This window comes from Acytostelium subglobosum (assembly GCF_000787575.1).
Source record: "Acytostelium subglobosum LB1 DNA, scaffold: scaffold1, whole genome shotgun sequence".
NCBI classification, from domain to species: Eukaryota; Evosea; class Eumycetozoa; order Acytosteliales; family Acytosteliaceae; genus Acytostelium; species Acytostelium subglobosum.
In genome coordinates, this window is record NW_012236531.1 from 1,566,165 (window position 1) to 1,581,239 (window position 15,075).

At 45.4% G+C, this 15,075-nt stretch overlaps 8 protein-coding genes across 8 annotated transcripts; 4 read left to right on the forward strand and 4 right to left on the reverse strand.

Moving 5' to 3' along the window:
• Positions 1-174: 174 nt before the first annotated feature.
• SAMD00019534_006460 (hypothetical protein) lies at positions 175-2,266 on the reverse strand (the record flags this gene model as incomplete). The annotated part of the gene is made up of 5 exons (XM_012904080.1): positions 175-405; positions 477-1,006; positions 1,092-1,466; positions 1,571-1,810; positions 1,888-2,266. Coding segments are annotated over 5 exons (1,755 nt in total), but the record flags the coding sequence as incomplete, so codon positions are not given.
• Positions 2,267-2,908: 642 nt separating this feature from the next.
• Positions 2,909-4,880, reverse strand: SAMD00019534_006480 (hypothetical protein; the record flags this gene model as incomplete). Its single annotated transcript, XM_012904081.1, has 2 exons — positions 2,909-3,280; positions 3,444-4,880. The coding sequence occupies 2 exons, from the start codon at positions 4,878-4,880 to the stop codon at positions 2,909-2,911; spliced, it is 1,809 nt and encodes a 602-aa protein (XP_012759535.1).
• Positions 4,881-5,818: 938 nt separating this feature from the next.
• Positions 5,819-6,928, forward strand: SAMD00019534_006490 (hypothetical protein; the record flags this gene model as incomplete). The annotated part of the gene is made up of 1 exon (XM_012904082.1): positions 5,819-6,928. A coding segment is annotated over one exon (1,110 nt), but the record flags the coding sequence as incomplete, so codon positions are not given.
• A 200-nt stretch (positions 6,929-7,128) lies between these two features.
• On the reverse strand, positions 7,129-9,284 carry SAMD00019534_006500 (hypothetical protein; the record flags this gene model as incomplete). The annotated part of the gene is made up of 6 exons (XM_012904083.1): positions 7,129-7,359; positions 7,440-7,513; positions 7,590-7,783; positions 7,850-8,050; positions 8,137-8,953; positions 9,038-9,284. The coding sequence occupies 6 exons, from the start codon at positions 9,282-9,284 to the stop codon at positions 7,129-7,131; spliced, it is 1,764 nt and encodes a 587-aa protein (XP_012759537.1).
• Positions 9,285-10,367: 1,083 nt separating this feature from the next.
• Positions 10,368-11,702, forward strand: SAMD00019534_006510 (hypothetical protein; the record flags this gene model as incomplete). Its single annotated transcript, XM_012904084.1, has 4 exons — positions 10,368-10,436; positions 10,522-10,740; positions 10,877-11,052; positions 11,186-11,702. The coding sequence occupies 4 exons, from the start codon at positions 10,368-10,370 to the stop codon at positions 11,700-11,702; spliced, it is 981 nt and encodes a 326-aa protein (XP_012759538.1).
• Positions 11,703-12,111: 409 nt separating this feature from the next.
• Positions 12,112-12,350, reverse strand: SAMD00019534_006520 (hypothetical protein; the record flags this gene model as incomplete). Its single annotated transcript, XM_012904085.1, has 2 exons — positions 12,112-12,207; positions 12,297-12,350. The coding sequence occupies 2 exons, from the start codon at positions 12,348-12,350 to the stop codon at positions 12,112-12,114; spliced, it is 150 nt and encodes a 49-aa protein (XP_012759539.1).
• A 1,046-nt stretch (positions 12,351-13,396) lies between these two features.
• On the forward strand, positions 13,397-14,063 carry SAMD00019534_006530 (hypothetical protein; the record flags this gene model as incomplete). Its single annotated transcript, XM_012904086.1, has 3 exons — positions 13,397-13,427; positions 13,542-13,681; positions 13,809-14,063. 3 exons carry the CDS (start codon positions 13,397-13,399, stop codon positions 14,061-14,063), a joined length of 426 nt encoding a protein of 141 aa, XP_012759540.1.
• A 106-nt stretch (positions 14,064-14,169) lies between these two features.
• On the forward strand, positions 14,170-14,559 carry SAMD00019534_006540 (hypothetical protein; the record flags this gene model as incomplete). The annotated part of the gene is made up of 1 exon (XM_012904087.1): positions 14,170-14,559. One exon carries the CDS (start codon positions 14,170-14,172, stop codon positions 14,557-14,559), a length of 390 nt encoding a protein of 129 aa, XP_012759541.1.
• Positions 14,560-15,075: the final 516 nt, after the last annotated feature.

A 15,075-nucleotide genomic window follows, 5' to 3' on the forward strand; every position in this document is an offset into this window, starting at 1 on the left:
TGCTGTTGTTGCTGTTGTTGCTGTTGTTGTGGCTGAGCAATCAATTGGTGTTTGAATTGGGACTTGCGCATGTGTTTGTGTCTGAGGAGTTGGTGACTGGATTGGCATCTGAGCCGCCTGTGCCGGTACCGGTTGTGTCTGTTGTTGTGCTTGGACCAGACCAAGTTGTGATACTTGGGCATAGGATGCACCGGCTGGAGGAAGGGTGATTGGCGCGGAAACAGATATCTCTGGAGTGGGTTGCCTCGCAATGGCATGTTGTTGTGAGATTGGTGCTGGAACATCGCTGAGAGTCGGTGGAGTCGGTTGAGGAGGTGGTGGTGTACTAGACTTCACATTAAGCTTCGTCTTCTTCTCCTTTGCCAACTGCAGCTGTTGTTGTCTATGCTGTTGTTCTTTCCACGCCTTGATTGATTGATTGAATGAGTTAGTGAGTTGGATTGCATTGCCATGTTGATGGATGATGGTACACATACGAGGTGTTCATGGTAGGTCTGTGAGATGAGTGAGACCACTTCATCACCGATGATTTCATCGAGGAAGTCTTCGGCAAGGTCGCTGATGGCGGTTTGAAGTGTCTCTTCAAAGGCCTGTCGCTCAAGTTTGAGTTGGTGCTCCTTCTCCTCCTTCTCTTTCCTGAGGTCCTCATTCTCGCGATCACGCTCTTTCTGCTCGCGATCACGTTCTCTCTGCTCCCTGTCGCGCTCTCTCTGCTCCCTCTCGCGTTCCTTCTCCAACTCTTTGGCTCGCTTCTTCTTCTCGTCCGTGGATATCTTCTTGACGATGTTCGTGGTCAACTCCTCGACCACCTCGTCAATTATCAGGTCTGCCAACTCGTCCACCAACTGCGCATTCTCATCCTCTTTCTCCTTCTCCAGTCTCTCCTTCTCCAATTGCTGTTGTTTGATTGATGCTGCGTCCTCCTTCTCCTTCTCTGGTTGTTGCTGTACATTCCTAATCTTTGCAATCGTCTCATTGAATATCGCTTGTTCCTTCTTCATTCGCGCTGTTTGATTGAGTGTGAGTGTCAGCGCCGTCACTGGATGGAATCATTCCATCAATCAATCGATCAAACGATCAATCAAACATACCTTCCTCAGTCTCTCCTTTGTTGGCGGCCAATGCTTCGTTCACTTTCTTGAGTTGAGTACGTGTGATGTTGTCGTTTATGGGCACCTTGGACTGGCCAAAGAGCGAGCGAGTGAATTCAGAGAGTTCGTCACGCGGGAAGTTGCTGGGCAGCGGTACCTTTGGCTTCAACTTGGCCTTCTTTGACTTTTTAGTCTTTCTCTTTGCCTTGTCCTTCTCGTCCGTCTTGATTGGAGGCAAAGTCGGTGCCACCACGCTACAATACTCCAACAAAGCTTCGCTACTATCCGGTCTGATCGCTGCCGGCTGAATCGAATAAAGTGCATCCGAGTACATCAACTTTGAAAAGAAGTTGCCCATGTATGAAGTGCCATCATCTGTCATCAATCATTCATTCATTGAGTGTGCGCAAGTTAGTGATCATCGTCATTGTCGTTCTGTCGTAGTCGTCATTATCATGAATGAATGAATGAATGAATACCTTCAGCAAGCAATGCAACCATGTGTAGTATCTGTGACTTGTGTTCAGTTCGCATGTGATCGATTGTATCCTTCTCATTGTTGAATCGACAAGAGTCCAACTGACACTTGAATGAGCCATTCGTCAACTTTAGAGTGTTCTCGCGAAAGAAGTCCGTAAATATGTAATCGAATGCACTAATAACATTGCCCTCCTCATTCTTTATGATTGGTGTATCATACTCGAGGCATTCAAAGCAGTCTACTCATGAATGACATGTATGTTAGTGTCTCAATGTCCTGAGTGATCATCGCCAGTGATGTATCAATCAATCATACTTGTCGTTTGGTTGGTCAACTTGGTGAAGATGAAGGGTACTTCAGGGGTTCGCTGTCCAAGTCCATAGCAGTACTCCTTCTTCTCGTTCACGACTTGAGGTAGCTGTTGTTGATTGGGGAACTCGCTGTCGATTGATGATGATAAAGATGATGGTGATGAAGGTGCTCTTATAACAGATGGTGACTTGTTATCTCTCTGTTGTTGTCCTTGTTGTCCCTGTTGTCCTTGTTGTACTTGTTGTCCTTGTTGTTGTTGTTGTTGTGGTGAAGATGACACTATTGTACCGACTGCATTGTACTCGCCTGCTGGCATGCTCTTTGACAACAAGTTCTTAAAGAACTGATTGTAGTCGACAAAGTTGTATATATCAAAGTTCATCTTCTTTCTTCTCTCTCTGCTCACTGTACACTCACTGATTGATTGAGTGTCAGTCTGTCTGTATGTCTGTCTGTCTCTGTTCCTCTATCTCTCACTATGTCGCGATCCTTTTGTCTAGACCTAGATATGATTGGTATGATGTATTATCTCTTCGTCTTTGTCTTTGTCTTCGTCTATTCGTTGTCTGTTTGTATCTTCAATTCAGTTGATTGGAATGAACGCGCTCAATTCAATGCCAACTCGAAATCGAATTGAAAGTTGTGAAATCGATAAAATGTGAACTTTTTTTCAAGACTGGGAGTTGGTCCAGGTTCGTCAATTCAATTCCAAGTTAGTTGGTCAATAAATAATAAAGTTTATTTCACAGTATCGTATCATTGATTGATTGATTGTATATTACATTCATTATACACTCTTGCAAAATGGTCGGCCATGTCATGTCCATCACTGGATGGATGGATGTGTGAGGATGTATGAGGGCTGGCCATTTGTTTGAGTTGGTGGGATGGCGGGATGGAAGGATGGCGGATATTGATTGATTGATTGTTGGCTGTTGTTGGATTGTTTACACATTGATTGATTGAATGACTGACAACACTGTGCTCGGTCTGTGTCGTCTAATTGTCTGTCTATCTTATAATATTACTTGAATGATTGATCATTGTGTTGTGAGAGAAAATGCTTCTTTTTGCCATCGCCAAGACTTAGACTCTGTGCTCTCTCTCGCCTTGATATGGTGGCGCTGTTCCATCCACTGCCATTGCTAGTTGGACTGCTGCTGATAGGTGGCGGACTACCTTTCAGTTGCTGTGTCGGTATCAAATCATCAATCATCGTTGCTCTCTCCACATTATCCATTTTCAACGAACGTATTAGACTCAATGTCGAACTGAACACCGTCAAATAGTACTCGCCCTCGCCAGACAATCGATCAGAATCGCAAAGTTGCCACAGATATTGATTAGTAAACTCCAAGTCCTTGACGCCAGAGTTGACCACGACATAGATGTATATCTGTTTGTGTTTGTAATTGAGTGTTTGAGTGAGTGATTAAATGGTTGAGTAATTGGGACCATCTGGCGACAGTCGCAAATTAATGCGGCCACTGGAGTGGTAACAGTGTTACCGCGCCAGACGTACGACCCCCACACATGGGCCTGAGATGATGGATACATACAGGCAAGAAGTCATCTGCACTGAGGAATATCTCTTGTTGTGAGTTGCTCTTGAGGTTGCGTTCATAGTTGATGTAGTTGTAGATGGCACGCGCGGATGCGAGGATGGAGTCGAGCTTGTTGTAGGGGATGTCGATCTGTTCCAGTGCTTTGAGCTCGAGGACAGCCGACTGCCAGTTGCTCTGTGTGATGAACTCACTCTTGATTCCAAAGAACTCCTGTGACTTGGAGGCCAGCTTGGAGATGTTGTCCTGCAACACAGCCTCGTCCTTGGCGATCTGATGTGAGATGACGCCATGTAGCTGCTTGTAGGCGCGAAGGATGATAGCGCGCTCCAGGTTCTTCTCGACGAGCGCCGAGATGGGCACGTCGTCCTCGCGGGCGCCCAGTGACTCGACCAGCTTTTGTAGCTGGCCGCTCTTGTCGTTGAGGATCGAGTGTTTGATGCTGTCGACAAACTGGCGCACGTTCTGGACGAGCGATGTTGGGTTGCGCACAAGTTGGTGGAAGTTGCTCATGAATGATTGAATGGCCTTGCGTTCGCTCGACTGCGGACTCAGCGCAATGCGATCGATCTCTCCCTGCAGACGCTGGTCCTCCGTCGTGCCAAGCAGCTGCGAGACCTTGGACGCCCGCTTCTGGTGCTTGCGGTCGTCCACCTCGAACTCAATGTCCATGCCGGCCGTAGGCGACGACGATGACGACGACACGGACGACGAGTCGCAGCTGTCGAACGACAGTGACAGGTTGGGCGCCGAGTCTGGCGAAAGTTGTTGTGGCTGCTGCTGATCCGCGCCCGACATGGTGGGCAGTGGCGTGGAGGGTGTCTGAGCGTTCTGGCCCGGGATCTGCGACATCAGCTTCTTCTGGTACTTGATGGCAATGTCAAAGCCGTGCTTCTTCTTCTCAGTCGTTCGCAGCATCTGTAGCCGGCTGGTGATCTCCTGCACGATCTGGTAGCCCACGTCCGACTTGTAGACGTAGCTGTGCGAGGCGCCCGTATACTCGAGCACAAACACCTCTGAGTCGCGCAGGTAGATGGCACGCACGTCGCCGTACGCGTAGTGGCTCGAGACAATGTCGCTGCGCACGTTGGCAATGCCCTTGTTAGTGAGGCGCAGCACGCGCTTCTGGTGCTTGCCCCATTGATTGATCTTGGTGACGACGTACGACAGCTCGGGCAGGTTCTGGAACAGCTGCTCGGCTTCGTTAATCTCGCGCTCGCGCTCGCCATCGCAGTCCACCACGTGTATTGTGTCACGTGAGAACAATGACAACTTGTTCAAATCTTTGCTAATGCCACTTCTGCTGGCTCGCAAGAATGTATGTGATTCCTTCTGTTGTTGCTGCTGTTGTAATGATGTCACATCTGCTGGCAATGATGAGGTCATCGACATTGAAGTCGAGCCCATAAGTGGTGATGACGGTGTCGATGTCATGTTCGTATTATTTTGATTGATTGATTGATCGATTGTTTGTTTGTTTGATTGTTGTTGGTATTATTACTAACTAACTAACTAACTACTATTACTAATATTACTAAAGTCGATTGATTGATTGATTGATTGAATATGATCCTTGATGAATCAATCAAGTTGAGTTGGGTTTGAGTGCTAGACGTGACCTTCGCTAATGAAGAATGAGTGATGACCTTAATGTCTAGTTGAGCAAATTGTTGTGTTTGTTTGAATGAATGAATGAATTTAGCCGTTGAAGCCTATCTGTATCCTTTATCTTTATCTTTATCTCTATCTTCTATCTCTCTGTCTGTATGTGTGTGTATCTCTATTTGTGTGTATGTGTGTGATGATACGTTGTGAGTTGTACTATGTTGTGTCAATCACAAGATTTCAAAGTTGTTATAATGTATGATGAACAAATAATTTGAGTGATCAGAGTGATGGACTCAGTGTGATGTTTTTGGAAGGGGTCTACTCATCACAATGGATGATGTTTGCAGCTGATTTTGAAACACATCAAAACAATGAGTGATCAAAGTCAAACAGACACACAACACAGAGCCATTCAAAGTAGGTTCCATTTGTCGGATTGCCTACCCCCCCTTTAACATTATGATAACAACATTGTTAATGGGTGTATTACATCTTAGTTAGTTAGATAGTTAATCAAAGATGTGGTAGTGAGAGGACTTCCGACTTGACGGGTTTGTTGATGAACACCATCATCAATAACAAAAGATATTATTTGTTTGTAAACTTGTGTGATAGTTCAACTTTCAACTTAAACAGGAATGAACTTGGAGTGACATGAGAACTCCAAATAAATTGAAAGAAGGTGGTGAGGCTAACTCAATCAATCAAACTTAGAGATAAGATAGAGATAGAGATAGAGAATGTCTACAAGTAGTACACAACAAGTACAATCAAACACATTTGTTATTGATCAAAGTATGGGCTCATCATCATTACAATCAATGATGTTTAGACCACAACCTGTTAATATGTTTAAGTATTCAATGTTGTTACCAAAGGCCAAAGGCTCAAGAGGTGGAGATGAACAAGTGGCAACACCAGAGCCCAAGGTGGTAAAGTCAAGCATAGCCGACACCAAGTCACCAGAGATCATCAGTCTGGGCAACAACTCATTCGTTCAATCGGCCGTCTACGCATACAACCAGCACATGCATCTTGTTGTGCGACCAGACGATGTGTGGCTGGCACTCATCACTCAGTTCTCATTCTACGTCAACGCGCACTCGGACAAGCTACGCGACAAGTTCGTGGCATTCGACGACAAAAAGGAGTTGGAGATCGTGGCCAACGGCACACTGTTCAACGCGCCCTACGAAGAGATGGCGATTCTGATGACCAAGCAGATCGCCGACAACATCAAGGACCCGTCGGTGCGAGAATGGGTCATGCCCGACTTCACAACCACCACGTACAACGACCGCGTCGTCGGTTCATTCGCTCTCATGTCCACACTCAAGAACTACTTTGACTACAAGTTCTCGCTTCGCTGTGGCCTGCCCAAGGTGACAGTGATGGGCTCGGCCGCCGACTGGGCACAAGTGCGCCAGCGCGCCGAGCGCTTCGTTGAGTTTGAGGCGGGTGGTGGATACATGCGCAAGTGGGTCGACCTGCTTCTGCCCGTCCTCGATCAGATGGCGCGCTCCGCCGGCGAGGGCGCCACACCCGACACAGCCTGGTGGAACCGTATCGCCTCTTATGTTGGCGGTGGCTCCGGACCGACCTGGGTGTCGGGCTGGATCTCCGTATTCATGGTATTCAGTGCCGAGGGCAAGTGGATGGGTGACACCAAGAAGATCAAGACCGTACGCACTGATCTCGAATCGGAATGGCCACTGATTGACACCAATGACATACCACGTGGCTTCATCTCATGTCCACTAAAGATCGATGACAATGGAACAATCTACAACACCGACATCTATGCTGGACATATTGTTGCCAAGCTTGTCGATCACAAATTAGAGCCACAACTTGATTGGTGTATATTATTGAAGGATTAATTAATAAATAAATATTTTGTATATATAAATATAATATTAATATTTGTTGGACTCGTGACAAATGATTGATTGATTGATTGATTGAAAAGGGGACGTGATTTATTGTCTCTCGTGGTCGTCTGCGAATGAGCGAATGGGTGGTATCACGCACCTAGTGACCATGATGATGATCATGATGATGATGAAGTGCCAATCTACAAGGCCTCGAGGTCGAAGTCTTCGGCATACTTGCTATGCAATTTGATAGTGTCGTGGACCTGGTTTCTCTGGTTGCCAACATACTCAAAGATGAGATCAGTCATGTTGGCGTAGAAACGAGTGTATCCATAGTTCATGGCACGGAACATGCTCCAAGATGGCTGTGGCTCATGGCTGCCTCCTGCCCATGGTGCTTGATCAATGTTACCAGCCATACCAATTGTAATCTATATGATTGGAATGAGTGATTGCGTGTGTCAGTTATCTGTGTGGCGCGAAGAAGTGTACAATCAATCAAACAACATACGTGAACTGGTGCATCATTGTCATTATCGGCACATGTGAAGTTGTACATTCCACATGTTCTCTCGTAGGCATGGACTGTTTGTGTGGATGGGATGGGATGGATGTTAGATGTGATGGAAAGATGGTTCAGCAAGGGTGGAGATCGACTTACCATGTGCCCAGAAACAGAGGTTAACGTCGTACTCGACGATGAGTGGCTCAAGGTTGTTCTGGAGATGTGAGTACATTCCACTCTCACCAGAGTCAGTTCCATACATTGGACGATGTCCAGAGAAGATGACCCAAGGTGTCTTGGTCCTGTTGACCGAGGCAAGATCAGCCTCAAGCCAGTTATACTGTGGAGAGCTATCATGTTCGTGAATGGGCGAGTTAGGATTGTTCAATCGATCAATCAATGAAATGTATACATACCCAATCAAGAAGTCATGCTCACCACTCATCTGAGTGAAATGGATTGGTCCCACCTCGTAGGAGTACCAGTTGTCGGCGTTCTCACCATAGCCTGGCATGTTGTAGCGGTAGTAGTAAGGGACACCACACTCGCCACCACTGTCTGAGCCATAGTCTGACCACTCTGGATAGAATGGTTGCTTGGTGTAGTCATATTCATGGCTAAAGTGATGGATTGGAATGATTCCAGAGGGGTTAGTGATCGATTGAATGATTGAATGATTGAATGAATGACCAACAACACTTACTTTCCGATCGAGACCATGTAGGGTGCTTGGGAGGTGATCTCCTGGATGGACTGATGGTACCAATCCCAGACAAAGGCATTGCCACGAGCGTAGGAAATGTCACCAATGTGGAGCAGAGACCAGTGTGGCGCAATGTCAGTGTCATGTGGGGACTTCTTGCCGAGTGTGGAAGCCCATGATTGCGACCATGGTGCAGAGATGGTGGTCAGAACGTTCTCGATGGTCGAGGTGGCGGGTGGCATCATCTCACAGTTGCAGCTGAAGGGTGGCTGCATGCCCAAATCACCGAAAGCGACAATGTAGGCTTCGGTCGAAGGCTTGGGCGCCGACGTGAAGTTGAACACGGCGCTGAAGCCGCTCTGCTGGCTGCCAAAGTAGTAGAAGTACTGGGTGGACTCGGTCAGGCCGGTCATGACGGCGTCGTGGATGTAGCCGGGGTGGCGGAAGTAGTTGGGGTCGTTGGCGGGCGACGCGCACATCTGGTCGATGGTGTAGGTCGACGAGCTGCCCTGGACGGACATGGTGAGCTGGCTGGGCGACGTGCCGTAGTAGATGACGGGAGTGTCGTCCGTGCCACTGATCCAATTGAGACGCATCTCGCTCGTGTAGTTGGTGTATGCCAAGTACGGCTTCTCCGGAGCGTTGATGTTCTGGAAGGTGACATTGTTTGATGCGCCAACCATTGTGATGTCCACCTTGCTATTGATAGGGCTTGGCATCGAAGGATGAGCATTACCCTCGACCCATAATCTAAACACATAAGTATCCCTAACATTAACCAATGGTATGGTGACTGATCCATATCCTGCCTTGTAAGCTAAGTTGATGTTTGGAAGTATGAGTGAGTTAGTTGAGTTGAGTTGAAATGATTGATTGAGTGAATGAGCGGGTATATACATACTTGAGGAGGCAGTTGACAATGGGATGAAACCGATTGGAATGGTGATGTCGGCGGTGGGTGGGTAGTAGATGGCGATGGTGTCGTAGGCGGTGGGCTTGGCGATACCATCCCAGGTGATGGTGATGAAGTCTCCATCCTTGGCCAATAGTTCAGGGCTGGCCTTGATGATGGGTTGACCAGCTGCAACAGCATGCGCCACAGACATCATCACAACCAATGACAACAATATCATTGACTTGTTGTTCATCTCTTGATTTCTTGTGTGTCTGTACTTATCTTTATGTGTGTGTTTGTTGTGTTTGACTGATTTGTAAGTGTCGAGTTGGAATCAAACTTTGCCGATTAGTCGTGTGTGGGTGTTGTGGAACCAGGACTTCAAGCCACCACACATATTATCAAAATGATTATTTATTTGTTTAACAAAGATATTTTTGGGCCGATGACACTCAACGAATGGGGATTGTTTGAACTTATCAAAGGGGGTTGACTTACAAAATAGGATCATTTGATCGTTTTGACTTTGGTCTAAGCCCATAATTCAATCAACACAAATATAATACACATATTTTAGCGCTATTATATAATTGTTTGAGTAGTTACGCAGATCTGACAACCTTCTTGCAAGGGTTATCGATGGGATCCATGAGGGAAACGGTGCTTATACAAAGGCACTTAAAAATGTTCCCAGCGACGGAGTAATAGGGACTACCAGTACAATGTATGACGTCCACGACTGCACAGACGATCGTATGGCTTGGGAGAAAGCCTTAATCTTCGGGTTGAACTTAGCCGCGCTCTTCAAAATGAATTGAGCCAAGCTCTCAACCTCAAACAACGGTGAGAACAATCTGTGCGTCGGGGCGTCTCTTTTTTCAAAAGTGAACTTGATTGATGTTGAACCATCATCATCAACAGAATCTATTATGACATCCCAAACAACTGTCTTGTCTTCGACTCTAGTTGGTGGATGCTGAGATCTTCAAGGTGGAATCAATGAGTGGAGTGATCTATATATGTGGAGTGAGTGCAGTTCCAATAGCAGGTTGACGTTGGAACATCACGGCACGAAGAAGACAACTGTCTTTATTGGTGGTCAAGAGGGATAGACGATTATTTGAGTTTGCAATTTGGATTGTTGAATGGTGGAATGTAGGTTGCTGATGATGATTGATAGGTGTGGAGAGTACAGAAGATGGGGGGTTGTATTAGTAAACAACAACAACTACAATGCAATGATAGATTGATAGACTTCTTTTTCACTACAATCACCTACCAAACAATCACAAGTCACATCTATCCTCATCAATCACACACATAAACACACAGACAGATGTCCAAGAAGGTCATACTTTTGTTGCTCTGCATTGTGAGCGTTGGCTTACCATCCACCTTGGCTGATGTAAATGTTGTATCAGTTTTGCTGATGGACGATCATACGTTATCATATCATGACTGACACAATCGATGACACTTACACATAACAGCTCTGGCAACCATCAGTGCTCAATGTGTTTGAATATTCCAACCATCAATTCATCTCAATCAACCTCACCGATGGGCAAGTGATCAATCAGACAACATTCCCAGATGTAGTGTACATCACCAGCATCCTCGAGTACTCTGGTGATGACTTTCTGTTGTTAGGTTACAACATATCTGCAACATGGGTCTGTAATGTGATGCTCTATCACTTCAACTCTAAAGTATGTCCATCATTATAATGATCATCACGGTGATGATGGTGAATGAGCAAGTCAGTGAAGTTGAGGCATCACACTAACACTTCACTTAACCCAATCAATCAAACATCATTATTCACACATGTGCACACCTGTCCAGAACATGATATTATCAACCAAGTCTAAGGGACCAACTTGTCTTAAAGGCTACTCATCGGATACATCGGCATCACTTGGTTACGATGCCATGAACAACATTGCCTTTCAGGTGGGCTCCTCTTTCCCACCACCAGAATTGCCCACTCTGATGCAATACAACTTTGACACCAATCAATCGTAAGTCTGTCAGTCGGCTTCAGTCATCCATTCACGCTGGTTGTCTACTCCATGATGTCACGATGCACCTCCACATGGAGACCTCTCTGTCATACTTATCAACCACTCACTCAATCAACTCATCGGATGACAGCTCCACGACAAGTTTCACACCAGCTGGTGCTGGATATGGCAACTACGATGCCGACAGCCAGACATACTTCATGGTCAACCAAGGAACCCATGAAGAGGAGTCAGAGATCGCAGTGATCTCATATCACATCCCAAGCAACACGACCAAGGAGTTCCACTTTGACATGCCATTCCTCAGCAATGGCACCTACAGTATTTCGTATGGAACGTATTACAACTCCAAGTTCTACATGCAGTTCATTCCAGACAGCATCGACATCTCCACGTTGATCTACCAGATCGATATGATCACGAATGAGACACAGTTGCTGTTTGCTGTTCCACACGACCCAGGTTCGACTGACCTCAATAGTATCTATGTTGACATCCCGCACAACAGTCTGGTCTTCGTTGGACAACGACTTTACACTGGTCCACAACTCGATATTTATGTGACGGATCTCACCACCCTCGAGTACACCAACCGCCAAGTTGAATTCTACATGGAGTTGAACGTTGAGATCTTCACCGTGGAATGAGTCAGACCCACAACAACTATGACCATGCCATTCATTAGTTGGAAGGACTTTTGTATTATAAACTCCTCTCCACTTTGTTCAGGACATAGTTGATAGATCTCAATGAGCTTGGTCATGATCATATCCCTGGTCACCTGTTGCATATATGTACAGGTCGACTCTGTTTGTTGGATTCCTTAATGGCTGTGTAGATGGAACCGTGCTTGGCTGTAAAGTTAGGGTTAACAATTAGTCAGCGTATTGAATGAATAGTGATAGTACTAACACATGGCTTACCTTCAGATGCGATGTGACACGACATCATTAAGCAGCCGTACAGCTCCATATATTCGCCAGAATGATGTATGAAGATGTGAAGATAAGAGGTAGGTTCAATGTTGTAATATTGATTAGCAATCTGCCAAACCTCTCACACTCTCCATTGATAGGACTTGATCACAATGGTGTGATCGAGTAGCAAGATGACCAACTTGTATATCATCTCCCAGAGTCTAACTACATTGGCCTTTTGGTTGTTGTTGTTGATGATAGTATTAGTTAATGCACTCAATCAATCACTCACTTGGTGAGCCTCTCTGCTGGCGATTGTCTTACTCTCTCAGTTTCATCTTCAATGAGATCTGTGAGTCCATCCTCCCTCCTGACCATGACTGCAAGCAATTGGAGACATTGATGAAAGGTAGGCTTGGCTTGACTGAATCGATACTGTGCAGGCATTGGTACTGATTTGCCACGTCATGCTATCGATCGACAGGGAGTCTCTCTTTCTCATCATCGTCGACCTCATTGTCCTGGATATCTTCCTCATCATTGCTGGTCACGAGAAATTGTCATCCTCATMATTGTTCTCGTTGTCCTGGTCAACATAATCGTCGTCATMATCGTCSTCATCATCGTGTTCCTCGTCCAGATCCTGATGGTCAACATTGTCTAATGCCCTGGACCTACTGTCCATCAGATACTTGATGAAGAGCTTGAATAACTTCTTGATCGAGCCTGGTATCATGTGCATGAGATCTGGTATGTACTGATCAAGCTCAAAGGCAACATCATAGATTGGACGATATGCGAATCTTTGGCGCTGTACTGCCTTCTTCTCATAACTGCTAACTTGCTCTCAGTCAAATCTAGATACTTGTCTTTGACCATATATCCTTGATATGGTTGTTGGATATGGTTTCTCAAACTCTTCCAATAGCATATCATCAGTGCCCTCAGACAAGCCAATGACTGCAGCCTCCAGTAGGGCATTAATGGCGGATGAGCCGTTGTGCCCTAATACAATTGGTTGTACTCCTACTACTACTACTATTACTACTACGTTGGTAGGGTACACCACTCGACACGTTGGTTGGCTGGTAGGTTTGCTCGATTGAAGATATACAACACGACTAACAGGTTGCCTCGCAGATCGATTAGTGAATCCACTACTACTAGTCACTGACTGACTGACAGGTTGGCTCGCCGATCGATTAGTGTATCTGCTGCTGCTGGGTACTGGATGACTGATTGGTTGGCTCGATGATCCACCGCTGCCATCATTACCAAGCGAGTGTGCTGGTGCCACCTCTTTAACTCCTTCATCAATCCACGTTTGTTATCAAGTTTAAAATGATGTTCCATGTTTTGGAGTTGGCATCTTTAGGATATAAAATAGTATTAACTTTATAGTTATTATAAGTCTAAATGTAGGTATGTATTATGTATATGTATATGTATATGTATGTAAGTATGATAGTTATGATAATATTATCGAATAAACACCTTACTTGTACTTGCTCAATGTGTTTGGGTTTTCCAACCATCAATTCATCTCAATCAACCTCACTGATGGACAAGTGATCAATCAGACAACATTCCCAGATGTAGTGTTCATCACCAGCATCCTCGAGTACTCTGGTGATGACTTCCTGTTGTTGGGTTTAAACATATCGGCAACTTGGGTCTGTAATGTGATGCTCTATCACTTCAACTCTAAAGTATGTCAATCATCATGATGATGGTGGTGATGAGCTAGACAAGAAAAGGCCTCACATTAACACTTCACTCAAACTCTCAAACACCCAATTAATCAAACATTATTCACACATGTCCATACCTGTTCAGAGCATGATACTATCAACCAAGTCTAAGGGACCATCTTGTCTTAAAGGCTATGCCTCGGACAGTACCGCATCACTTGGTTACGATGCCATGAACAACATTGCCTTTCAGGTGGGCGCTGCTTACCCACCTCCAGAATGGCCCGTTCTGATGCAGTACAACTTTGACACCAACAAAACAGCACCAGCACGGTCTTGCAGGCTCACTCATTCAACTTCCGCAGGCACCAGCACGGCCACATCATCATCTTGCTCGTGAGCATGCTGGTCTTGTTTTGTCAATCGCAAGTCTCTCAATCGACTGCATTCATCCATCATGTGTCAACACCATAATGTCAACATACTTATCACCCACTCACTCAATCATGATCCTGTGCAACTTATTGGATGACAGCTCCACGACAAGGTTCTCACCAGCTGGAGCAGGATATGGCAACTACGATTCCAACAGCCAGACATACTTCATGGTCATCCAAGGAATCCATGAAGAAGAGTCAGAGATCGCTGTGATCTCATATCACATCCCAAGCAACACGACCAAGGAGTTCCACTTTGACTTGCCGATCCTCAGCAATGGCACTTACTCCATTACTTATGGAACGTATTACAACTCCAAGTTCTACATGCAGTTCGCCCCATACTCAATCGACATCTCCACGTTGATCTACCAGATCGATATGATCAAGAATGAGACACAGTTGCTGTTTGCTGTGCCACACGACCCAGGTACAGAAGACACCAACACCTTCTATTGAGGTCAGTCGTGGACAACGACATTTATGTGATGGATCTCACGACGCTCGAGAATACAAATCGCCAAGTTGAATTCTACATCGAGTTGGTGAACTCTGGTATCTTCACCGTGGAATGAATGAGTCTGAACATCTACAATGGCCATGCCATTCATTAGTTGGAAGGACCTTGTATTATAAACTCATCTCACCTTGACTTTAATCGACAATCCATTTTTGGTTGGAATAGTTCCAGACAATGTGAAAGTCTATCATTCTACTTTGTTTAGGGCATAGATGACTTAGACTGGAAGTTCTATTCAATCAATCAATTTAAATCATTAAAGTATTTCTTTTGTTTCCCTCATTTGATAAATCATTTCAAATCACAAGATCACTTCTATCCTCATCAACAATCACACACAGACAATCAAGAACATATGTCCAAACAGGTCATACTTTTGTTGCTCTTCATTTTGAGCGTTGGCTTACCATCCACCTTGGCTGACGTAAATGTTGACCAGTTGTTTACTGGTAGCC